Consider the following 26,200-nt stretch of genomic DNA (forward strand, 5'->3'; position numbering starts at 1 on the left):
CACACATATCATAGAGAATAATGGGATTTATACTCTAAGATGGACTATATTTTAGATATTCAAGGCTTTCAGAGTCTTAATAATATTTTTATTTGTAAGGAGTTTGCCAATTTATCAGTATGTACTAATACTTCACCTACAGTACTACTTTTTAAACCTCCATATCATTGGCTCAAATTGTCTATTGAATATCAAAGTGTTAATAAGTGGTTGGAATTACATCATCATGGTATTTATTTTTATTATCGTTAATTAACATTGATTTTATTTGAAATATTTAATATAATCAATTTTATAGGTATATTATGGAGAAATGGTATTTTACCATATAATTTTTTAAATTGTACTATACGCAGTCATTTACATAATTGTAGAAATATTTATGTGAAAGGATTACAAAAGAAGCAATGGCTCAAAAAAATTATTCCTGAAAAGTAGGTTCAAATAATATACAATAGTACAAAATTCTAAATTCGAATTTAATTAGTTTTTTTTTTTTTTTTTAATTACAGAAATATTTTAGATATCGAAACTGAAATGAGATGTCCGCGATTGGAAGATTTAAATCTTGAATTTAAACCATCATGCATATATCATAGTCAAAATCGCGAGAATATAGTATGTGCTGCAGTAAATACACAAAAGATACACGATTGGATGATGGAAAGACAAAAACAAGCAAAATAAAAAGGTATTGACACAGTCGAAAGATTTACAGATGACTATAATTCATATAAAAATTCAACTGAATATTTAAAAATAGCTATGTCAGACACTGAACATAAAGATTATAGACAAAGTGTACTCTATTCAATGTATAATTAAAAATAATAAATATTAAATAAATAATAAATGTGTGCTTATTTAAATAGTAAAATAATCATAACGATTGTAAGAAAGGGTGAATGGATGCGAATAAGGTTCTCTCCTAGCAGAGATGTTTAGGAGAAACATCTCAAGGAGGTGTCAGTCGAGCGGTGGAGTCGAGGTGGCATTCGTAGTCTCTAGCATTCTCACGAAAACAGTTCCCTTCGTGGAGAAAGCACGTATTGACTATAGACAGCATACGCTCACCTCCGCGCACCATGGTCTACGTTTAGCTAGAGCGTAGGAGAGAGAGAGAGAGAGAGAGAGAGAGAGAGAGAGAGAGAGAGAAAGAGAGAGAGCGCACGTTTACTAATACTATAGTAGCGCATCCCCATCAGGCCAGAACTATAGACAGCATGCGCTCCCCTCCTCCTCCACGCACTGTGGTCCACGCTGAGTCAGAGCGTAGGAGAGAGAGAGAGAGAAAGAAAGAGAGAGCATACGTTTACTACTATAGTAGCGCATCCCCATCAGGCCAGAACTATAGACAGCGTGCGCTCCCCTCCTCCTCCGCACGCTCGGGCCCTATACCAAATGTATGCGTGTGTAGCTAATATACACAATATGCATCCATTAAGGTACATGTGGCATTGACTCTAGTGGTAGAATGCTAGCCTGCCAACCCAGAGGACTCCGTTTCGATTCTCCGGTCTGTCTCTTCATTTTTTTCAAAAAATCTTCGCTATTTTCTATTCGTTTCATTCTCAATGTAGCAAGTAAATTGTCAATAATATATATTTATAACTTTTTAAAAAAAACAAAAAAACATTTAAATTTAATTACACTGAAGGCACTAGGTATAGGGTCCCTAGGGACTAGGAGCCCTAGAAACCTTCCTCAAAAATTATAAACAATTATTAACATTAATAATAATAATTAACATGGAAGGGATAGAGGCCAGGGAATCAAAGGGTTAAACCAAGGGACCCCCCACGAATATTGTTAATAATAATTGTTAACAATAATAATTATTATTAACATGAAAGGGTTAAGCCAGGGGGCCAAAGGGGTAAGCCCGGTGGGGTCAAAGGGTTACAGACCCCCCGCAGATGTGCTGGAACATACATTGCTATACTACTGCTCTGCTTATGGGACAATTCACACTATAAGAAACTAGGGCATCGTCTGACTTACCCTGAAACATTGTACTTATTTATATATATTTGATTTATTTATTATTATTAAAGTACATTTGATTTATCTATTTCTTTTATTGACAAGTAAAGTAAAACTATTAGAAACAAATTCTTACTCATTAGCTAGATACGAGAGTTCGAATTATTATTATTTATAAGTGATACGAACATCACAAGGTTTGTCACTGTTTAGCAAACTGTATCCTATTTCCATATTAGTGCTAATGTGTCTTTTCATAATAGAATGGTCATAATTGTATATATTGTACTTGGTAATTCATTTGTAAGTATTAAATGCTCAACACGAACCACACTTCTAATGCATTGCTTAAGTACATTGAGTTTTTTCCTATGATCAGTGATTATAGCAGGCACAAACTTTTTAATTGTATTTCTAGATATTGACTGATCAACGCTATTTGCCTTTAGCTGTAACATAATCAATTCAGATTCACCTAGCAGTATATTGATTGGTGTGCTCATTCTCATCCTTAAAGCCATTCTGATTGCTGAATACTGCAGTTTTTCCAGCTTATCTTTAATACCCTTTTTTGTAGGATAATATATAAAGGATCCGTAGTCAACAATTGTCCTGACAATACTTTTGTAGAATACTAAAAGGGTTTCAGGATGAGCACCCCGCCATATACATCTCAAGAACTTAACAATGTTTAGAGTGCGATTGGCTTTTTCTAGGACATATCGTATGTGTTTGTTGAAGTTTAACTGGTAATGAAAATAAATGCCTAGAAGCTTAGTATCACGAGAGGAAACAACGTTTTCATTAGATATTGTTATTTCGGATTCACCAGGGTAGATGTCGTCTTTATTAAAATGAGCATAGTTTGTCTTTTCAGGAGCTGCGTCCAAACCAATTAATCTAAGGCCATTTACAATCTGCACTAGTGCTTTTTCTAAGATAATCCTACCAGCTTGAGGATCTTTTGTTCTGAGATAAATTACAACATCATCAGCAAATTGTAATACTTTGATATCAATTCCTAGTTCTATAAAAATACCTGCTGCATAAAGCAAATACAGTAGGAGGCTCAAGACCCCTCCTTGAGGAACACCTTTGTAAATAATTCGAGGGACATTTTCGTTGTTTTCAGAGTAAATTAATCGTACATGAGTAAGGAATTTGATGAATTTCAATACTTTAGTAGAGCATCCAGCATCAGCAAGTTTAGGCATTAATACGGAACTGTGCACTTCATTAAACATATTGCTAACGTCAAGAAAGACCGCGAGTACGTGCTCATTTTTATCTAATGCATCCTCCACCTCAAGTTTAAACGTAGTTAGGTTGTCAGCATACGATAGAACCTTTCTAAATCCCGTTTGACTAGCAGGTAAAACGTTATTACGCTCCACCCACCAGCGGTACCTATTTGATACCATGAGTTCAAAAACCTGACGTATACAAGACGTTAAAGCTAAAGGTCTCAGACCTTTACCACTTAGTTTTTCCACGAAGTGAATATACGAGGTGTGTTCAAAAAGTAAGGTGACTTTGTATTTTTAAGAAAAAATATTTATTTATTTATCAATATTTATGTTGTCCCATTCAAAGTAATCCCCCTCAGATACAATACACTTATGCCAACGGTTTTTCCAATCCTCAAAGCACTTCTCATAAGCACTTTTCGGTATAGCCTTGAGCTCTTCCAGCGATACAGTCTTTATCTCTTCAATCGTTGCAAATCTCCGTCCTTTCATAGGTCTCTTTAGTTTTGGGAAGAAGAAAAAGTCAAATGGGGCCAAATCCGGTGAATATGGTGGCTGAGGCATAATTGTGGTGTTGTTTTTGGCCAAAAAATCTCTCACAAGCAAAGATGAGTGAGCAGGGGCATTATCGTGATGCAAAAGCCATGAATTGTTTTTCCACAATTCTGGGCGTTTTCTTCGTATTGCTTCTCGCAAACGGCGCATAACTTCAAGAAAATACTGTTTATTGACCGTACGTCCATATGGTAAGAACTCCTGATGCACCACGCCATGGTAATCGAAGAAAACAGTGAGCAAAACTTTGACATTTGATCGAACTTGGCGTGCTTTTTTCAGTCTTGGCTCATCTGGGATTCCATTGGGACGATTGGACTTTGGTTTCGATATCATAACCATATACCCATGATTCGTCACCAGTTATGACCCTTTTGAGTAAATCTGGGTCGTCGTTAACGTCATTCAACAGTTCTTGAGCGATGCTCATGCGACGGTTCTTTTGGTCAAAATTTAGCAATTTCGGAACAAACTTTACTGACACACGTCTCATGCCCAAAACGTTAGAAAAAATTTCATGTCACGAGCCAAGCGATATACTAACATCCTCAGCAACTTCTCTGATAGTGATTCGACGATTTTCCAGAACAATTTTCTTCACTGCTTGAACGTTTTCATCAGTTGTTGACGTGCTTGGGCGTCCAGAACGAGGCTCGTCATTGGCATCTTCCCGGCCATCTTGGAAGAGTTTATACCACTTGTAAACATTTTTTTTACTCAGAACAGTTTCACCGTATGCCACCGTCAACATTTCAAGTGTTTCGGAGCACTTTATTTTATATTTTATACAAAATTTGATGCAAATCCTTTGATCCATATTTTTCGATAGCAAGAAATCGCTGAGCACGCAAAACACTTATAACCTTTACGCCTCTCACAACCAAACAAAAAATGCTATACACTTGAAACTTGGTACAGATGTTCAGGAAGAGTGTACCAACATAACAAAACAAAAAAATCGATAATCGAAAGTACGTTGCCCGTGAAATTTGAAGTCACCTTACTTTTTGAACACACCTCTTATGTGTTAATCCAACTTTTCGGATTAACACATATATTCACATATATTCGCATATAATTCATTCAGAATATCTAATAAAATTAAATGATATTTAATAGGGAGATTATTCAGAACTTCGTAATTTATACCATCCATACCCGGTGCCGATTTATTACCGTTTGAATTCAACGCTCTATTGAATTCAGCGTAACTAAATGCCTTGTCGAAAAAGCATTGTCAGAAGCCTCAGGTATATATTATTAGGGTCAATTTCTACCCATTCTGGACACATATTATCCAACATCGTTTCAATCTTTTCAGTCTTTTTGTTAAACTCTTCACGGCTTAAAAGATTGACTTTTATCGATTTATTTTTGAGTAACTTCGCGGTACACCATGTGCAACTTAAATTAACATTAAAATTTATTTTTTCTGCAAATTCTAGCTAGTTACCCATTGTTTAAGTTTAAACGTTCTATTGGCTAATGCTCTCCGTCCCTTATATTCAATCTAGTCTGAATCAAGTTTTGAAAATTCCCACTTTTTGTATGCAGCCTGTCTAAGCCGCTTAATACGGTCACATTCAGCGTCCCACCACGGAATAGGATTTCGATGCTTGTTTTTATTTACTATTTTTCTTTTAGGCGTACATTTGGCTATTGAATCTTTAACTATATTGACAAAGAAATCATACTTTTCTAAAGGTTGTAATTCATCAAATTCTCTCATAATAAACTTACTGTAATCATTTTCAAGTAATTCGCGAGCATCGCTCCAATTTATGCATTTAGACTGTATTTAAAATGTTTTCTGGTAATAATACTTTTTTCAGTGTCGTATTCTATGAAAATAGGAAAATGACCAGAGCCCAACGAATCATCAGAAACTAGTAACGTTAAGTTATGTGCTATGTTCATTGTAGTAAAGACAAGATCTATATTGGATTTAGTATTATTACTTATGTTCAATCATGTTAATGTGTTAGCATTGTGTAAATACAGATTATATTTTTCAGCTTGATCGTGTAGATTTTTCCCATTGTTATCTGTGTTGTTACAATTCCATTACTCATTATGAGAGTTGAAATCACCTAGTAAAATACTATTTTATTATATATATTTTATTAATTTATTACTATTTATTTATTTGTATATTTATTTATTTATACAAGGTGTCCCATTTTAAAGGAACCACCCCGAAATTTTCGACGGTTGGCGTTGTACAAAAAAATTGTTCAGACAATAGTTGTTTGGGACAATGGGGGCAAACTTTCTGTAAAATCCGATTTGACCTTGAGATTTATTTTCAAGGTCATTTGAAGGTCAAAGTCATTTTTTGAATAGGAACCCATATTTTTGATCCCGGATTCGGAAAGGGCGGAAAATTCTACGTTTAGATAACGTATTATGTGTGGGGTGCGGCGGTTAACCCCCCCCCCCCCCTCGCCAAAGGTCATGTAGGAGTCAAATTTATGATTTTCTTCATCTATGCACAGGGATGATCGGGCAAGGGTAAAGTTAATTGTAATAACCCAATAACACCAATACCCAATAACTCGATAACCCCAGTAACTCCAATAACCCAATAACAGAGAAATATTTTGAATAAGGACCCCCATTTTTTATCCCGGATTCGAAGAGAGCGGGAAATTCTACGTTTAGATAAAGTATTATGTTGGGGGAGCGGTTCACCCCCCCATCCCACCGGGGAAAGGGTGAAGTTAATAAGGTATTTATTACCCAGCCAGTGAAGGCAAGGTATCGATTACCCGGCCACTGAAGACAAGGTATTGATTACCCAACCAATGAAGGTAAGGTATCGATTACCCAGCCAATGAAGGCAAGGTATTGATTACCCAGCCAGTGGAGGCAAGGTATCGATTACCCGGCCATTGAAGACAAGGTATTGATTACCCAGCCAATGAAGGTAAGGTATCGATTACCCAGCCAATGAAGGCAAGGTATTGATTACCCAGCCAGTGAAGGCAAGGTATTGATTATCCAGCCAGTGAAGGCAAGGTATTGATTACCCAGCCAATGAAGGCAAGGTATTGATTACCCAGCCAGTGAAGGCAAGGTATTGATTACCCAGCCAATGAAGGCAAGGTGGGAATGCTCAGCCGATCAAGACAAGACGTTAACTACAGATAGAGTTATGGTCAAGATTGTAACACAAACATTTATCTTATAAGATGTTCAAAAATACCCCCGTTCAAATTTATGCAGTGTTGAATTCTACGATCAAAATTTTCAACGTGACGCGGAATAGCTCTGCAAGCTTGTATGATGCGTTACATCATATCTTGCCGTGTTGTTGGTTGCTGTGCTTAAACAACATTTTTCAAATAGCCCTATAAAAAGAAATCTGGACTTGTCAGATCTGGTGATCTTGGACACCACTCAGTAATGACACTACCAATGCCTATCCATCGTCTTCGGTATCGTTGGTGACGAACCATTAGTGACCGATGACACGGTGCACCATCCTGTTGAAGCCATAATCGTCTTCTGGTTTCCAAGTCCACATCTTCCAATAATTCTGGTAATTCATTCTGCAGGAAATCAAGATATGCTGCTCCGTTGACATTCCCATCGAAAAAATAAGGTCCTATCAGATAACCATTTATTATACCACACCAAACTACGAGGCCCCATCTATGCTGATTATTAACATGATGTACCCAATGAGGGTTCTGGATAGACCAATAATGTCTATTATGGCAATTAAGTTGCCCATTACCATGAAATGTAGCTTCGTCCGAAAACATGACGTATCTGAAAAATTCAGGATCTTCACGAATCCTTGCTTGTGCCCAATTGCAGAATTCCAGTCTGTGGCGGAGATCATCTGGCATCAAAGCTTGAGTCAAAGTTATGTGATCAAAAATCTAGGGGCTGTTAATCTTGGGATTCCAGTACGTCTCTGAATTTCACGCAACGAGATATGATGATCCAAATCAACCATTGCTAAAACGACGAGAATTCATGGATCATCGTTGTTCGGCATCATATTGCAACGATGATTTCTGCGTATTCGGGGTCGACGTTTCTCTCTTTGCTAAATGATTCGGGTTACCAAGTTATTGGGTTATTATAATCAACCCTACTCTTGCCCGATCATCCCTGTGCATAGACGAAGAAAATCATAAATTTGACCCCTACATGACCTTAGGCGAGGGGGGGGGGGGGTTAACCGCACCTCACACATAATACATTATCTGAACGTAGATTTTTCCGCTCTTTTCGAATCCGGGATCAAAAGTATGGGTTCCTATTCAAAAAATGACATTGACCTTCAAATGACATTGAAAATGAATCTCAAGGTCATATCGGATTTCACAGAAAGGTTGCCCCCATTGTCCCAAACAAGTGTTGTCTGAACAATTTTTTTGTACAACGCCAACCGTCGAAAATTTCGGGGTGGTTCCTTTAAAATGAGATACCCTGTATATGTGCTCAAGGTAATTGTAACCTACATAATAATAGATCACACTTTAGAATGACCATTTACAATTATAAAAAAATACTAAACAGACCAACTGAAGAAATGGTAAACAATTAAGATAACCAACAAATTCACTGAATCATATAATATAACAACTAATAAAACTATACTAGATATAAACAATGTTGACTCCTATAAACCCTTCATTAAGGGCTTTAAACCAATAACATTTTTAAAAGCATTACATTCAGAACCGGAATCATCACCCGATGAGAACATTACAAAATATATTCCTTTAGAAATTGATCGAATGGCTGAAGTTAACAAAGGAATACTATTTCCTCTACTGGATTACACAATTTATTAGTTGTGTAATGTATGTATGTTTATTGCGACTATGTAATTAATATATATATACTCTGGTAAATAAATAAATAAATATCTTTCGAAACTTTGTGAAATGTTTTGAAAAAAACTCGAAAAACCTTGAAAAGACGGTAAAACAGGGTTTGTCGGTATTTGAGGGCCTCTTAAGACTAAATGAGATTGTTTAAAATTAATAACGTTATTTGCACGTTGCGAAAATTTTTTTGCAAATTTATTAAATCTTAATGTTGTGACGGACGAGTTGACCGTTGAGTTCGCTCGCCCTGTTCGCCTCTCTCTCTCTTCCGCGTGCCTTCCCCTGAGCCGCTGCCACATCGGTGTTATGTCGCGACTACGTAGCCGTGACGTGTAGTTTTAGAATATGTATGATCATTTATTTATTAGAAATTATTATAGTGACAGGAACTTACCTGGGTTATTATTTCGAGTTAAATTGGCTGCTTAGCTCTATCTCGATGAAGTATATGTGAGGTCGGTCGGTAATGATGCACGAACACTCGATTCAAGTAATTATTTATTTATTCAAAGACAGAAATGATTTCTCAAAAAAATAACAATAGGTAAATTGTACATTATTCGGCCGTCGCGCTTCGCGAATTAGCTCATAAGAACTTTAACAAATTTTAATGCTATTGAGTAGTCGCGCGTCGCGAATCCGCTGCCGAAAAGTCGAGTCTCTGTTTTTATATTGACTCTTCGGCCCGTATTAATGTGTTGAGTAATCAGAAAATCAAAATGTCGGGCGCCCCAAATTTTCGGACTACTTATCTTTTAATTTCGCTGAGTTTGTATTTCGTGAAAATGCCGTTCGTCGTTTATACATTATTTCGTTTTCAATCGATTGCTGATGAAATCAAAATGAAGAAATATTTACGTCTCAGGACGTAACACCTCCGTGGCTAGATCATTGTATATCGGTGTGATATCAACGCAAAACAAACAGAATAAATAAATAAATGTACATTACTCTTGGTTATTCGGCAATCAATTGAATATGCTTTAATTTTGCCTTAATAGTACTTTTAATGCTACGCGAACAATAATACTCCGTATCGTGGTATAGTAGAGCTTCATTTCAGGATTCGATATGTATATATATAACAGATTTGTGTTTTTAACTAATGTGATTCTAATGTGAAAATTGGAATATGTTGCTTCTTTCTGGTGGAAATTTCTTTAGGAGTAGGGACGGGGGGTGTGGTATTTGAGGTCTGATTCGTGAATGGGGTTATTGCTTGTGGGTTCTCATTTTTTTGTTTGTCTATTATTATTTCATCCAATGCATATTTTTCATCTTTTAATGGAGTTTGGTTTCTCTGTTTGAGCAGTGGTTTGTTCAGTGCCACCAGTAATTATGTTATTGAACTAAATATGGCTCCTAGCAAATATGCAGAAATTCCATATATAGAGTGTAGAGTGTAGCCTCTGATTATTACATTGATTAAACTTTTACCGTATTGAAATATAATGGCGATCATTATGATGGCAGAACTTATAGAACCAAATTTAGTTAGTTTGGTGATGAACTTGTTCCATGTGCTTCCAGCGATGTTGGTTAGTGTTTGTTCTGTCAGTATTAGGTTTGATACTAATCCTCCCTCTACACTTTCGTCGCCTCGCATACTTCTCGCGATTAGGTTGAGGAGTGATGCTTTCTCCATGGGCAAGAAGATGTGATTTTGTAGTTTATGTAGGTCTTCTTGGGAGTAGATCCCACTGGTCGCCAATGATTCTAGTTCCGTCGGTTTCCATGTTATTTTGGTGGTCGGTTTCAAGGTTAGAACTGCGTTGGTTGTTCCTCTCGGTGTTGGTATCAAATTTATCCATTCGTTTCCTATTTTGTAGTATTGGGAAATGATTGTGTTACAGTTTATTTCTGTTCCTGTTTTCATTAAGATGTGTGTTTTTGGTGTGAGGTAAAATATTTCGTTACTTGAAATGACTGGAAGTTGCGAGAAACATTTGTCTGTATGAAATAGTTGAACTTCTGTAGGCGTACATTGTATAATATGAACGGCTTCCCCTGCCAGGCGAGCTATGTACCCGGGCTTCTCCATGATGTTGTACGCAATTTCATCTGGTGAGAGGGACGCCAGGGATAAGGAGTTATATAGGACTTTCCTTTCCAATTCACATTTTTGTTGCAATATATCTATATAGAGGCTTTTTATTTCGACCCTGAAATGTTTCTTTACATACACAAATTTGCTATTGAAATACGTGAATAGATCATAGCTAAGTATCCCTTGCTTCGTTTGAATATCATTGTCGTACAAAATATTGAATTGGGTTCGTTCATATATAAAAAGTTTTGGATGTTCAGTTGTGATTAAGATTCTGTTGCAAAAACTCATGTTCCCTCTAGTTGACAATGCAAAGGATACTTCGTACTTATGCTAAAAATCGTTTCATGATCGGGTGAGCTTATTTTAGTGACCGTTCCTCTATACAGTATATCGTATTGATTCTCGAAACAGTCCTCGTGCGGTAGTAATGACCAAAAAGTGTAACCCCCTTCCATATCGATACAATGTTGGTCCGAAAACTTACATACTGTACCCGAATTTAATCTTAATCTATCATTGTTTAATTCGACTGCTGCATAGCTTTCTAACAAGGTTATTTTTATAAGTCCCTGTACGAGAACATCGCTCCACGTACCAAATCGGTCGGCGTAGGCTGCCCCTGAACAAGTTTTTCCCTTAACGTTTCCTGCTAGATCTAAACCTACACTTTTTGTCGAGTTAATCCTTAGGTCGGCTATTGTGTGTGCATTATCATATTTAAAAATACCCGTATCATGTATAGCTTTACAGTTGTCGTGTGATATTTCGTAAATGTATTCTTGGATTGCATTTTCGGTTGGGCCTAAATGACTAAACATACCGCAATGAAAAATTGTTCACCTTATTTCTATTTTACATTGTATGATTTTCATTGATTTGAATTCCGTTTTTTGTAATAGTTCGATAGTGGCTTGTGTGCTATTTACTTGAATTTCTTGAAAGTTGCATTCCCCTGCATCCAAGAGTGAATATGTTGTAATGGTAGGGTTCGTTGAGCCGCAATTGGAGCCAATAAGTCCTTTGCTTGTTGAGAAGGAGGTGATTATGATTAAGATAGTCATTGATTTTTGCGCCATTGTGTTTCCTGGAAATAGAATAAGATTACTATGCTTGTTTTGCTACGCTTAATTTATTGGCATGAATTGTTTTTGGTTTTCCATTGTAATCGATTACAACACTGCCTTTTTCAGTTATTTTTAATACTTCAAAAGGTCCTAAATATTTATTTTTCTCTAATTTCCCCGGTCTTGGTTCTTTCATGAACCATACTTTATCTCCAATTTTTAAATTTACTGGATTTGTAAATCGGTCATAATAATTTTTTGATTTTTGTTTTGAGGTTATTAGATTTTCTCTAGCCATGTGTAATATTATATTCATGTTTTTTATTAAATTCTCTAGGTATCCATTAAAAGTTGGTAATTGTTCGGATTCTTTTAATGGTACACTAGATGGTAGTTTAGCTGGAAAAGCAAAAACTAATTCATGTGGTGTGAAATTGTGACTAGTGTGTACGCTGGTGTTGTAGTTGAATTGGGCCAACTCTAGTAGTTCGTCCCAATCACATTTTTGTAATGTAAATTGTTTGATGTATTCGCAAAGCGGATGGTTAGCTCTTTCGACAGATCTATTAGATTGAGGTGAAAACGACGTTGTTTCAATTTTTTCGAAATGAAATCTTTTGGCAATTTGTTTTAACATTTTGCTTCTGAAGTTTTGTGCTCTGTCCGTTAGTACTATTTTTGGAGTTCCGAAAGTACAAATAAACCATTTTATAAAAGCTTCGCTTACAGCTTCTGCTGTTTGGTCTTTTAATGCTACTAATATGATAAATTTTGAAAGTTGGTCTTGAATTGAAAGTATGTACCAATTATTACTTTTTGTAATATCAAATGGCCCCATTATATCCATGGCAACTTTATCAAAAGTTTTGAAAGGTGTATCTGTTATAATCATTGGTTGTCGTGTAGGTTTACGTTTTAATTTGTTTCTTTGACATTCTATACACATGGAAATTCTTTTTTGTATGTCGTTCTTTAGGTTTTCCCAACAGTATTTATCTTTAATTCTATTGTAAGTTCGATTCACTCCCGAATGACCTCCTAATCTCGAAGAATAATATATTTCAAAAATTTTATTTCTCTGGTCTAACTCACATATATATTCAACATGATTCATACATACAATAGTCTTGATATTAGTTCCTATGAAAGTATCATTTATGATTTCTTCTATTTCTGACCATTGTATGTTTCTTATATCAATGTTTTTTGAAATAGTCAGCATAGAGATCTTATTTTGTAATAGAAGTCTTTTCAAATTTTTGAACAATTCGGCTAAATTTTGTTTTACTGTTTCCGTCGCTGCGGCAGTGTTCAGGCACAAGATAAATATTTTTCGTTTACCATAGTTTAATGTTTCCAAATTATTACTGGATAAATTTTTGTTTATTTTCAAATTTTTCTCTGCAAGTATGTTACTCGTATTTTTGTCCAGCCCCTCATGTTTTTCAGAGATTAAATGGATAATGTTATCATTACGAAGTTGTATAGAACTTTTGCTATAAATGACATGACCTCTATTATAATCATTATTAATGCTACTATTTTTGATACATTTTTTATCTATATTGTTGGATTTGTATGTATGTTTCCGTTTGCTCTTTTCCTGAATGCATGCGTGATTTGTAATTTGTTCCTTTTTGTCAATATTTAATGATTTTGTCTGTACTACCTCTTCTAAGGTTCTTTTTCTTTGTGCTCGTGTCATAACACAAATTTTTGGTTCTACCGCAATCCGCGATAAACAGTCAGCTGGACAGTTTTCTTTGCCTGGGCGATAAATTATGTCAAAATCGTAATCAACTAGTTTTAGTCGCCATTTTTGTACTCTACTATTATTATCAGCCGATTTTAAAAAAGTAGAGGTTTGTGGTCCGTTACTACCGTAAATTTATTTCCGAATAAGTATGTTCTAAATGTTTTAATAGCGAAAATTATTGCAAGAGCCTCTCTTTCATAAGTCATATAATTCTGTTCTGTTTTGTTCAAACCCCTTGAAGCGTATGTATACTCTTTCCTTGTGGCTTAATTGATTTTCTTCAATTTTATTTTGTTCCTCTCCTAAAAAGTTTATGCTACCCGCGTATAAAATTTCATTTTCATTGACATTGAAATCTATATTTTCCGTTAGTTCAATACTGCTTGGAAAGTTTTCTAAGTCGAAAGATAAATATTGATATGTTTGGATTTCTTCTGAAACAGTATTTTCCGAAGGGAATTCTATTCCTATATTTTTTTTTATAACCGATATAAATTGTTTATAATCATAATTGTCTGCATAATCATCCTTTGTGTTAGTCATTTCATCAGTACTCATTGCTACATTTATATCGGTAATCATGTGTTCTATTTTGGAAGGGTCTTTCTCTAATTCAGCTTCCAAGTTCGTTATTCCCTTGGAAGAAAAAGGTATTAGTAATGAGTTTTTACAACTTTCGATCTCGCGTTCTACTTTTAAATCCTTTACAGTCATTGTTTCGTTATTTATTTTATCCGTTGTTGTGCAAGGAAATGTAACAGATTCGGGGTCTTCTAGTATATTTTCTCTTTCTAGTGGATGAAATTTGTTATTTTCCTCAAAGATTTTCGATTCTTCGTAGTGTTTTTCTTTTTCTTTTTTTGTTTTATTTTCCTTATTAATGCCATGTAAAATTTGACTTAAAAATCCCTTTTGTTCTTCTGTTATCCTTGATTCCTCTTTCTTTTTGTTTTCGGTACAAACGATTGAGTTCATTTGAGTCAACGGTATTGATACAAGTTTTATTTTCTTACTATTTATTTCCAAATAACCTTCATCTAATCTTAACTTATTTTCTTTCAGAACAGGTATGCCAAGAATGCCGTCATAAGGGATTGAAAATTCTCTTTGTACAATATGAAAATCAATTAACAACCCATTAATTGTTATTTTTATCAAACCTAATGTTTGAATTGTTTTATCAGTAATACCGGATAATGAAATTTTTTCTGAGTCCAAAATAGCGTTTGATGGTATACAATCGCTTTTTATGATATTGATTAGAGCTCCGCTATCTATAAGTAAATTAAAATTAACACCCGAAAATGGATTCGGTACCTGTATGTATTGTAACAAATTTTTTAATTTTAGGAAATACATTGACATTTTAGTTTCAATAATATTTGTAAGTTCTATATTGTCATTATATTCATTATAAAGTTTTTTTTGTTTATCATTTTGGAGGCATACTTTATTATTTTTTTCCGTTTTGGTTTGCGACTCATATTGTCCTATTAAATTTAATGCGTGAGTTTCATTTTGGTCATTAATGTCCATGTTTCGTGTTGTCGTTTTTTCGTCTCCTAATTCTGCAGCGAGTGACTTTTTATTTATTTCCTCCGTGCACTCATGTTCGGAAGAATCTATTCGTTTCCCTGATTATTACGTCTAAAACAAGTCGACTCTGTATGATCGGTACGTTTACAAATTGTACAAAATTTTTCTTGGTTATTTTCTAGTGATTTTATAATTGGACATGATTCGACTTTATGACCTGATTCCTTGCAATAAGTACAAATACTAGTAGTTTTTGCGTTTCTTTCTAAAGCTGTCAATTTCAAACAATTGTCAATTATATGATTATTCATGTGGCAATAATCACACTTAGTGTTATTATTTCTTTTCCCAAAATTATTGAATCGTGAAGGTCCGTTATCGTGATTAAAATTTCCATTTCTGCGTTTATCGTCACTAGAATTTGTATTTGAACTGATTTTATTATCGTTACTTCTATTATTCTTACTATAGCTAACCAGGATTCTTGCCAATTCACAATTATTGGCTTCATGACCTTTTTCTTTACAGATTGTACACATTGCAAATCTACATTCTTTCGTTTCGTCCGCGTTTGGGCAATATTTTACTGAGTGACCGATTTCATTGCAACGCCTGCATGTCACATTCGGGCCATTGCGTATCGTATGGTCGCTGCTGTCGCAAACAGCGCAAAATTTCGCTGATTTGAAAGATTAGTACTTCGTAAAAGATATGTATTTTTCCTTGGTTTGAGGAATGAGGCTCACTCGACCGGGAAATTCGTTCGCGATTTCCCGGATAAATAGATGCGCATCGTATCCGCTGAGATTGTGAAAAAAAACGGGTATAGTTCTCGATTCTTGATAAGCAATATTACACGTGCTGTGAGCAGCTCCACGATACTTTCCTGTAAAGTGACAATAATCGCGAACTTTTGTATCTTTTTTCTCAACAAAAGGCCTATTACATATATGACATAGCGTAGCACGAAGAAAGCTAAATGCCTCTTGGAACGTTAAATTTTCCATAGGCTGCGGGCTTCTGTACAACTCGTGCAGATACTTAGCCAAATCGTGAAAATTGCGAACGAACCACTTGGCCGGACCAACGTCATCGACGGTTTTCTGTCTGTAGCTTCGATAACGCGAAAGAGAGTCATCGTAGCTACACTTGACGGAAAAGCCAACGCTGTACGGTTTGTGACGTTGATAGATCCGCTCGTCGTTGGACACCGCTTCCAAGAGACTCTCAAAATCGGCGTACACGACGAACGGTACCGCGCACTCATTTTTAAAGTTTTCAAATTGTAAATATTTATCCTTGCCACTGGAAAGCACAATTTTACACATATTAACATTTTTACAGTCGATCTCGTGCGTTTTCAATCTCTCTTTAGTTAGAAAATAGTGCAAGCAACGATCGGATATGTACGACTTACATTTGCGAAATGACAACTGTCGATACATCAATCCAGATAAGTCTTTTATCCAAACGTTCTTCGTTCCAAAGCTGCTCTTCATTCACATCGGCATTCACATCGATATAATAATTTGCCACTAGAAGAAGATTCACGTGCCTGTCTTTTTTCTCATCGGTCAAATGTTGCGGCAATACATCGTAGGACCCATTATTCAAATTTAAAAAGTACACGTTCACTGAAACGTTGTTTTGCTTTTCAAATTTCACGATTTCTTTCGGGTGCACCGGAAATGATAGGTCTTTGAAATTATATTTATCTTGATGAGCAGTATAGGCAGTGACACGGCATGCATTCCTTGCGACTGGATGTAACGCCAAAAGGATGGCCCATTTAAAGCATTCGTTGTCGTTGTTCCGCACGTTCACACAGGCTCTCTTTCTTTTAATAGGTTTGGGCAATTCAACGTAAGAACCAGTCCTCATAGGATTGTACTTGCTGATATTTACGGTTAAGTTTAATATAACGCGAAGAGACCAGCCTGAGTCTTGCTCTTGAAATTCTTCCGTGCTCTTACTAATTGGTTGTAAAACGTTTTCGACGAACCACTCGTCTATGTCTGTGGTTAGGTATATCGGCGCCATCTTCGTATTGAAATGCTTCACATCGAGCTTTTCATCGCAATTATTCTTTTCGACTGCATACTCGGCATCCAGTACGGCATTAACTTTTAAAGAACTATGTTTCTTCAAGGTCTCCTTAATTTGAGCATGGAATAATGGTTTGGCATGCCTCAAAAACGCATTTAAATCCAGATGTTTCAGTTTGGTTATCACACCAGTCTTTATTCTGCCTTTGAACGCACTATTGATGTCGTTCCAGCGAACTGTTGAGTCTTGAGCTGGATTAACAACAACCGGTGTAGTGGTAGTGGTAGTGGTAGTGGTAGTGGTAGTGGTAGTGGTATTGGTATTGGTAGTGGTAGTGGTAGTGGTAGTGGTATTGGTAGTGGTAGTGGTAGTGGTAGTGGTATTGGTATTGGTAGTGGTAGTGGTAGTGGTATTGGTAGTGGTAGTGGTAGTGGTATTGGTAGTGGTAGTGGTAGTGCAGAGCAGGGGGGGAGAACGCACGCCATCAGATCAACTCAGTAGGGGAGGGGGGAGTGCGTATATACGCACCGGTATAATTCAGTAGGAGGAGGAGGAGGTGAGTCGACAATGCACAGGCCGCTTAGTAAGGGAGGGGAGGAAGGTGAGGTGACAGTGCTGAGTTCAACATGCACACACCTCAACTCACACGCTTCAACTCAGTGAGCTGATACCCCTCTGAGTTGAGGCCCCTCTGGTTTACCTACTATTAATATTCACTATAACTGAAATATTTTTGATTTTTTAATCCCTTGCATAAGCCCCCACATCATTCGTGGCCATGGGCCTTTGAAAGTTAAATCCGGCGCTGAGAGTCCCATAACGTTACATATTAATTTCATTTGCATTTTTCTCAAAATTTAATTCGTCAACCGTAGTACTTCTTTGTCGCAAATAAATCTAGGATATTTTATTTATATATTCTCAAAATTTCAGGAATATTCATAATTTTATTTGCAAGCGCCCAAGCCTCCTTGATGATATCACATAATTCATTTCTAGGTTCCGGTAGATGGAAAGGCTACGTGATTTCACGTGATATCACATAATTATTTACTGTGTCCCGGTAGATGAAAAGGGTATCGTTCCTTTTAATGTTTTGTTAAATAGGCTGAAATAAATAACGATAGAATTGTTATTGATAAGATAATATAATAATTTTATTTCTTCAACTTGAATAACAACAATCGCAATCAGTACACGCTATGTACCTGGTCGCATTAGGCTCAGCAAAACAGACTAAACTTCGGACAGTACTTAACCCGCTTTTATACGTGTCAAGTAAACAAATATACTTCTTACGCTTAAACATCGAAATAGGAGTGTCAGGATCAGGGATTATAAAGCGTTGTACATATAGGCAGAAAACAAGAAAATAAGGAAAATACATCTACTTCAAAAGTTCCATCTCCCGAGGACCAATAATCATATATCACGTGAAAAATCATGTGAAATCACGTAGCTCTACATCTATCGGGACCTAGAAATTAATTATGTGACCACGGAACAAATCACATACCATTTCTGTCTTCCTGGATTCAGCTAATAATTATGTGATATTACATAATAAATCACATGATTTATCACGAAAAAATGACACGTGATTTATCACGTAACAAATCATGTGACTTTTTTCTGTACGATACTATTTGTTTAAGATCATTTCCTGTATTTCCTTAAGTATTCACCTCATAAAGTTTATTCAGTGTTTATACAGTATAAGTTATTTTATCCCAAACAATTAACAACATTTGTTACGTTCACAGAGTATTAGAATTTTGTTTATTAAGGAGACTAAAGTGTGTTGAAATAAATAAACATAATTAAACAATTCTTTGAATAATTATAAAAAACTATAGTTTTCACTGTAAAATCATCATAGACTCTACAATATAACTGTGTATAAAATACGTTATTTTTATTTTAAAAATTCTATATGATGCAATGTTTTACCTCTCATAACAGAACAAATTTGACAGCATTCCAACGTAAGTTTGTCCCCTTAAAAAAGTTGTAATTAGACTGCATTTTAACATATTAACATAATACATTTGACATACGATTAAACAGGTATCTCATCGTAGTCCAGCAACCAAAAAGAATTATTTAATTGTTTCATAGATAAGAAATATTTAAATTGATTATTTTTTATGAAATAACATTATTTATTACATTTACTGTAAATAAAGTTTTCATTTAATACTTATTATATTTACAATTATATATTTATTTTATATTTTATGCTTCTAGAAAATCATCCATTATATCATTCTTCATATGATCAACTTTCAAATGGGTCAATATGAGCTGTATCATGATTCTTCACATAATCAATATTCAAAAGGGTCAAATCCTTATTGATCATATGATAAATCATGTGTAAATTTTCAGCTGGCTATCAGGAAAAAGTAATCATTTCAAAGCATAGACTTGATTTACATATATATATTAGATTTCTTTTATTTCGATTTAATAATATATTTAATAATTTAATACCACTATATTTAATAATTTGATTTGATTTAAACATGAAACTGAATGTTACTGAATGAAAACAAGAAATGATCACTTAAAGCATGTTTGATAGGAGCAGTGATATGTAAAATTAAAATGTTAAATTTCATTTAATATCAATTACTGAAATATAAAAAAATGTTCAAGATGATTCCCCATGATAAAAGCTCATTAATATGTAAAATTTCAAATGCTCTTCATTAATCAAAGATTATCCCAGAAGAAAATTTATTTAAAAGTTTAATATACTCTTTGGCATGGTATTTTACATTATCCTAATTTAATGATATTTACACATATATTAGATTTATTATGTAACATTAGTTGTAAACTTATTTGTAATCATTTTAATCATTATTATATTATATTTCATTCTTCATCAACTCTAACTTTACTTCAAATTTGGTTGTAATTTGCATAGGGTTGAAAATCATGATTTCGATCAATGTCATAACAAAATTAAAGCACAATTAGATCTGATTTATGAGATAATTCAAAGTTGAATCAGCATAGAATTTTTAAACAAGATTCTTATATTCACAGTCCATGACTATGTTAAATAGTGATATATCAGATTATAACTGAGTTGGTCTGCACAATTGAAATTTAGAATTAGTAAACAGTATTAGCTAAAATGTCTATTCTTATCTAACGTGTTAAATTGAATACAAATTTTAGTGATATATATAAACTAAATCTTATTATGAATTTCTACCTATATAAAAATAAGATATTTTCAAAAATACACATAACAAACTAATCCTGAAAATTATCATAGTTAAACAGTTCAACAGTGATAGGTTAGTGTTAGATTTATAAGTTTATACATAACAATTTCTGAGCTACTTTCTCCATTAATCTATAAATAATGTTAGGTCAAAATTGCCTATATATAATGAAATTTAAAAACTCAAGAACTATAATTAATAATACTTTTATACTCACCAAACAATATGTGTCTGTTTATCAAAAAGTGTTAATGATTAAGCATTTATTCATAACCTTTGACAAAACATCATTCATCAATTTTTATGTCCATGTGTGTGTGTGTGTGTGTATATATATATATATATATATATATATATATATATATAGGTACCAAAACTAATTCTATAAATTGATAGCTATAGCCTTTACCTGCACATATAATTATCAATTGATAATAATTAACATTAAATTTTTGACAACCATTTGCTAGTCAAGTATGTGAACACTGTTTGAATAATATCTTAGTGTATAAATAATTATAATAATAGTAAAATATATACAAACTGTATTACAAAATAGAAAATAATAATAAATTTAAAACAAATAATTGCATGAATTAGACAGTTTATACCTGTAACCAGAAAAAAAATTTTCTACTCGAAGATTTAAATTTTAGAAGATAGACTCTGCCAGTTTTACATTGTGATACATATTTGAATTCACAGTCATCAGGAAATATTATGAGATCCTGAAATAGTATTATAAAAATAGGATAACAGTATTAAATAATTAGAAATAGAGAAAAAATGCCTGATACTTACATCCTCAACAACACCAGTGGACCTATCTTTCCAGCAAAAATGCATAAGAGAATCATCTGACTGATAAACATAAAGTTGACCTTTCCTACTGTCTGGATAAACTATTTTACCTTTCATTATCATCTTTCCAGCTTTAAATTCGACAAGGTTTTTACTGGCGTTACGAACAGCACTATTACCAAAAAGAGCACTAGTCGACATCTTTACAGTAGATTCAAATAAACAGTTTTCCAGATAACTAAGAACATATATCACGTGTACTTATATAATCATTAATTACCGAATGATTAAATTACTATTCAAAGATTAAAATACAATGTCACGAATTTACTATTTACTACTTTTCAAAATACATAAAAGTACGTTACTGTAAAGCCAATAACTTAGAAATATATGAATATCAGGAAACATGTCTTAAAAGATAGCACCGAGAATGAGTTTTTTAAGATAATCGATAAACTAATTACACCGCTAGATAGTTCATAAAAAAGTTAGTCACATCCTTTAATACCATTTGTTAGTTCGTCCTTAAAAAACTATTTAAAAAAAGTCAAACAAAACTCAGATGTTGAGTCCTAGCACTTAATAAAAGTTGCGGTAAAATCGAAAAAAATGTATTTTTAAAAAAATCATTCGTGGACATATCGTTAGTTCGTTAAATGAGCTAACAGAACCTATGATAAAATTGGAGATAAATGAATTACATCAATAATTAAAAGTAAAAAATTGTTATGGGCTATTACTGTTGAATCACGGCCAAACACAAAATGGCGCCCATACTTTCCACCCCACCAACTACGGCACGTTACTGTTAAGATCAGACTGATCAGTGATGAGAATTTGATAACTGAAAAAGTCCCATTGGAAACTATTAAAAATAATTGGAATAAAAGTCGATGGTTTTCAATCCTCGATCTTGTTTGTCAAAATGACGATTGATAACCTCCTGTTAAAACAAGGACATTCAACCGGATTGAAAATCCAATCCACTTTGAGTCAATTTCTGGATCCTCCCTCAATATAAATTTTAAAACACATATATAATAAAAAGCTCATAAGGAACTCATTCATGAGACTTCTTATCAGAAATCATTCAGTCTCAAGAGGGGGCTATGTAACGGTCCTATATATGAGCTGTTTATTAAATCACTGCAACTAGTCTAACGTATTTATCTGTTTAGTCAAAACAATACATTAAGCGGCGCTACCTCACTGTTTACGCGACTGTATACAAATAAGAGTCGAGTCAAAACAAACAACGTGACGTCACAAATAATAGACATAGATATAATGATCCATAATGTTGAGAAAAATATGTTAATTATAGATAATTTGAATATAACAAAGTATCGATTATATAGATTTTAACATGCAGATCCACAATATCTCATTCAATTATAAATTAATAATGAATATCAATATGTAAAGTTAATTTATTTATTAACATATGAAATATTAGAAAAATATAAATAATTTATATGTAAAATGAATAAGCATAGAACATGAGTAAGAATTGGTTTCATTAATAACAGCTAAATAACAACTGTTATTAATAAATAAACAATTAATAATTTATTTCAACAATAAGCTATATATAAAACGAAAATATTAAGTTAATACTTGATAATGATAATTTTATGATTTAGAAATCTTAGATAACTAATCTGATGATCGCATATTAAGATTAGAAGAAAACCGTTACAAATATGAAAAATTAGTCATAATTCAAATGATATTAATTAATTTAAATAATTAATTTTGGAAAATACTTCCAAAATTAATCAACTATAAAGTTATATGTAATTTTAATAAATTTCTATTGTAAATAATGTAATATCACGTTAATTAACTTTATTAGTTAATAACTTTTGACGACACTATTGGCGATAATTGTACATTGTATAAAATCAACAAATAACTAATTCTGTAAAATTTACATGTGTTAAAAACTTAATATTAATGGTTATTTACTTGTAAATTAAGAAAAATCATTTCTCAAAATTCGCGAATGTCTCTCGAATTTTCGATGAAATCTCTCCTGCAATAATAAGCGGGAAAATCTATGTATAAATAGGCCCACCTTTGCACAGGCTAGAATCATTCACTTCTAGCCTTGCAAGGTGAGCGCATGAGTCTGAATAAACTTGGATTAACACCTAAGTTCTTTCTCTCATTGTGATTAACTAAGCAAGACTATCCTTTCCTTATAATTTGAGCTCGACTTATAGAACATCTCGCGCTATAAGAAACTTGGGCCGAATTATATCCTATCAAAGAAAGACTTTAGCTCTGCTTATGGGACAATTCGCACCATAAGAAACTAGGGCATTGTCTGACTTTCCTCGATATATTGCAATTACTTATGTATATTTGATTTACTTATTTATTATATTTGATTCATTATCTATTCTCTTGACAATTGGAGTAAAATCATCGGAAACAAATTCTTACTCATTAGCTAGTTTACGAGAGTTCGAATTATTTTATTTATAAGTGATACGAATATCACATACATTCGAAGCGGATTAGATTTTCAATCCGGTTGAATGTCCTTGTTTTAGCAGGGCCCTGACACAAAAAATCTATTCACTTCTATTGAAAATGGCTCATCCAAATGGCTCATTCAAATGGGAACAGTGCACTCCCGATTGCAACTCATTCGACAAAAAATCAATACTCCGAGGCTATCGGTAAGGCGAACCAGTGCCAATGAGAAGTGGTAAAGCCGGTTGATTCTTATTGGAAAAAATCGCACTGAATATGTTATCGTCGAGAAGTCGAATCAGCGTCAATGGGAAGAGTCTAATCCAATTGACTCTTATTTATTAAATAATGGCAACTTCTAGGAGAACTGGTAAGTTTAATAAGAGCCAATGGTAATAGTTAATTCCAATTGCTACTTATTCGATGCTGGCGAGGAATGTTTAGCAAGTTTAATCAAGGTGAATGGGAAAATTATTTCATGAGATAATTATAAAAATGTGATGCAGAACAAACATTTCGAAAAAGCGTTAATGAGTAATTTTTGATTTATTATCATAATGATACGTTATAATAAGAATGTGAATGAATAAAACTAGTCAGTGGAATAAAGCATATTCAAAATTTCATTGCTAGAGCTATGAACACAATATATTGAAGCGACAAAAATAAGGTAAGCGAATATTTTATACACAATAAATTACATATTGCAATTGGCATGTATTGAATGTATTTCTTTACTGCTTTCTGTAAAGACGACCGAAAATTATTTCCAGTAAGACGATACATGTTTTCCACGTATTTTTTGACGTAGGATACGATGGTGCTATCAATTTTCTCAGTAAAATCACCGTTTAAGCGCAAAGGGTAAAAGTTCATTGTCACCTAATTTCACGTAATGGGAGTTTGAATATTTTTGCACAAATGCTGCTGCCATTTCTTAAACCGAGCAGCTCAGATTTTAATTCCAACGGGATCCCCGTATGCCGTTTTCTTTGACATTTTTGTTCCATTTTTTTCCTTCCTGCTCAACGTGAAATGCGCCAGAGGAGTAAAATAATCGAAAAACTTGGTAATCTTTCATAGAAATCTCAACAAATAACGCTTCTAGCGCTGTACAGTTTATTTCTACAAGAAAACTGATGGCACCATTGCATACTATGGAAATATTGAAGGGATATATATATATATATATATATATATATATATATATATATATATATATATATATATATATATAATATCATGCAGAATGAAAGTGCTTTTACTAAAAAATTAATTTTTTGTTTTACTTTTTTTTTGGTGTGAGCAAAATATAGAATAAAAGTGCTCTTACCAAAAAATTATTATTATTCTTATTCTTATGATTTATAGACCATAGTTATCACTTAAAAAAGGAATAACTTAATCCATAATACAGCAAAATCATAAGCCCGACGTTTAATATAAAACATGTTCCGTTGTGACGGAATTTGTATGTGTGTGCGTGCGCCAGAGTGAATGCGCATGGGTGAGTTCGCATGAGCGCGACAGTTTAACGACGCTATGTGACAGTACTTTTCCGGTCTCGTGAGAATTATCGCGAAAAGAAAGTAGTACTCGTGCTGATACCGGTAAAACCGCACGTGTTCGCCTTGCAATCAAGGACTTTTCGGTATTACCCCAGTAGCTCTCACAAAGACGCAAATCAAAGTATTGCGCAACCCTTTCTCAACTTTTTCTTTTTTTCTTTTTCTCTTTTTTTTGTATTACAACGTTGTATCTCGCTTTTTTTTCTTTTATTAAATATGGATTTTTTATGCCTTTAAGCTTTTTCCAATCAAAAAAAGGATTGTTTTAATCATTTAATTACCCTTCCCTTTCAAATAAAAATCAGCGTCAATGCCATCTAGGGCATGATAGCTTCTCAAAATTATTCATGGTGCCTCCGGTGAGGTTGTAAAATCTCACGAATTTCTTTGTCTTGGAAATTGACGTGTGCGCGAGTGATTGTTTGTGTGCGCGAACCGTTTTGGACAAGTTGCGCGCCAAAAGACTGTGCCAGTGCTTTACTTGCTTCGCGCTGCAGACATCAGCTGTCCAGCACTACGACCAACCATCACTCCCACCAAAGGACGCCTCATCACCTGGCTGGCCGAAGAGTTGGTGAGATAGATGTTTCTTTTGATCGCTTTCTTTTCTCGTTTCTAACGTCAATAAATCTATATTTCTTCAGGCGTAACAGCGGTTACGTCCATCAACGTTCATTTAAACCGCAAGTTGCGAATTCTTTATTTTTTCTCTCTCTTTACGGGTTCTTCTTTAGGTTTTCGCGTATATTTTTATTTTTTTTCTCTATAATCCAAAATAACAGACGTCCAGGCGAGATCCGCCTATATTGCGCAAAGAATTCAAGCGTTTGAAAGGCAAGTCAGGAAATTGCAATCGTATTTACAGAGCGTCCAAGTAGATCATCTTAGTGCAAAGGCAAGACTTGATCTCATCTCAGCTTTATACAAAGACATGGTGAGGTACACAGACGAACTGTTTGTGTTGGATTCCTCTAATGCTCAGCTTACCTTGTTTGATGAAATTGAATCCATCTTCTTCAGCGTC

The 26,200-nt window shown here is 34.0% G+C and overlaps 2 protein-coding genes across 5 annotated transcripts in view; both read right to left on the reverse strand.

Moving 5' to 3' along the window:
• LOC131663286 (proteasomal ubiquitin receptor ADRM1-like) overlaps positions 1-21,521 on the reverse strand; it is a 228,247-nt gene extending 206,726 nt beyond the window's left edge. Inside the window, exons 1-2 of one of the 2 annotated variants that reach the window (XM_058933607.1) lie at positions 21,125-21,521; positions 20,935-21,051 (exon numbers count right to left, since the gene is read on the reverse strand). In XM_058933607.1, coding sequence (XP_058789590.1) covers positions 20,935-21,051; positions 21,125-21,325 — 318 coding nt within the window. In that variant the 5' untranslated portion in view covers positions 21,326-21,521. The remainder of the gene's footprint in view (positions 1-20,934; positions 21,052-21,124) is intronic. The other variant, XM_058933610.1, reaches the window with a different exon arrangement.
• Positions 9,144-20,583, reverse strand: LOC131663291 (uncharacterized). 3 transcript variants are annotated; one of them, XM_058933635.1, is made up of 3 exons: positions 20,541-20,583; positions 10,550-11,766; positions 9,144-10,450 (listed from the first exon to the last, which is right to left on the reverse strand). In XM_058933635.1, the coding sequence occupies exons 2-3, from the start codon at positions 10,968-10,970 to the stop codon at positions 9,969-9,971; spliced, it is 903 nt and encodes a 300-aa protein (XP_058789618.1). In that variant the 5' UTR covers positions 10,971-11,766; positions 20,541-20,583; the 3' UTR covers positions 9,144-9,968. The 3 variants fall into 3 exon arrangements, with proteins under 3 accessions (XP_058789618.1, XP_058789599.1, XP_058789609.1); XM_058933616.1 differs by having other exon boundaries at positions 9,144-11,766; XM_058933626.1 differs by lacking the exon at positions 20,541-20,583 and adding an exon at positions 19,035-19,124 and having other exon boundaries at positions 9,144-11,766.
• Positions 21,522-26,200: the final 4,679 nt, after the last annotated feature.

This window comes from Phymastichus coffea, unplaced genomic scaffold (assembly GCF_024137745.1).
Source record: "Phymastichus coffea isolate CEN01 unplaced genomic scaffold, Cenicafe_Pcof_1.1 PCOF00002, whole genome shotgun sequence".
Lineage (NCBI taxonomy): Eukaryota > Metazoa > Arthropoda > Insecta > Hymenoptera > Eulophidae > Phymastichus > Phymastichus coffea.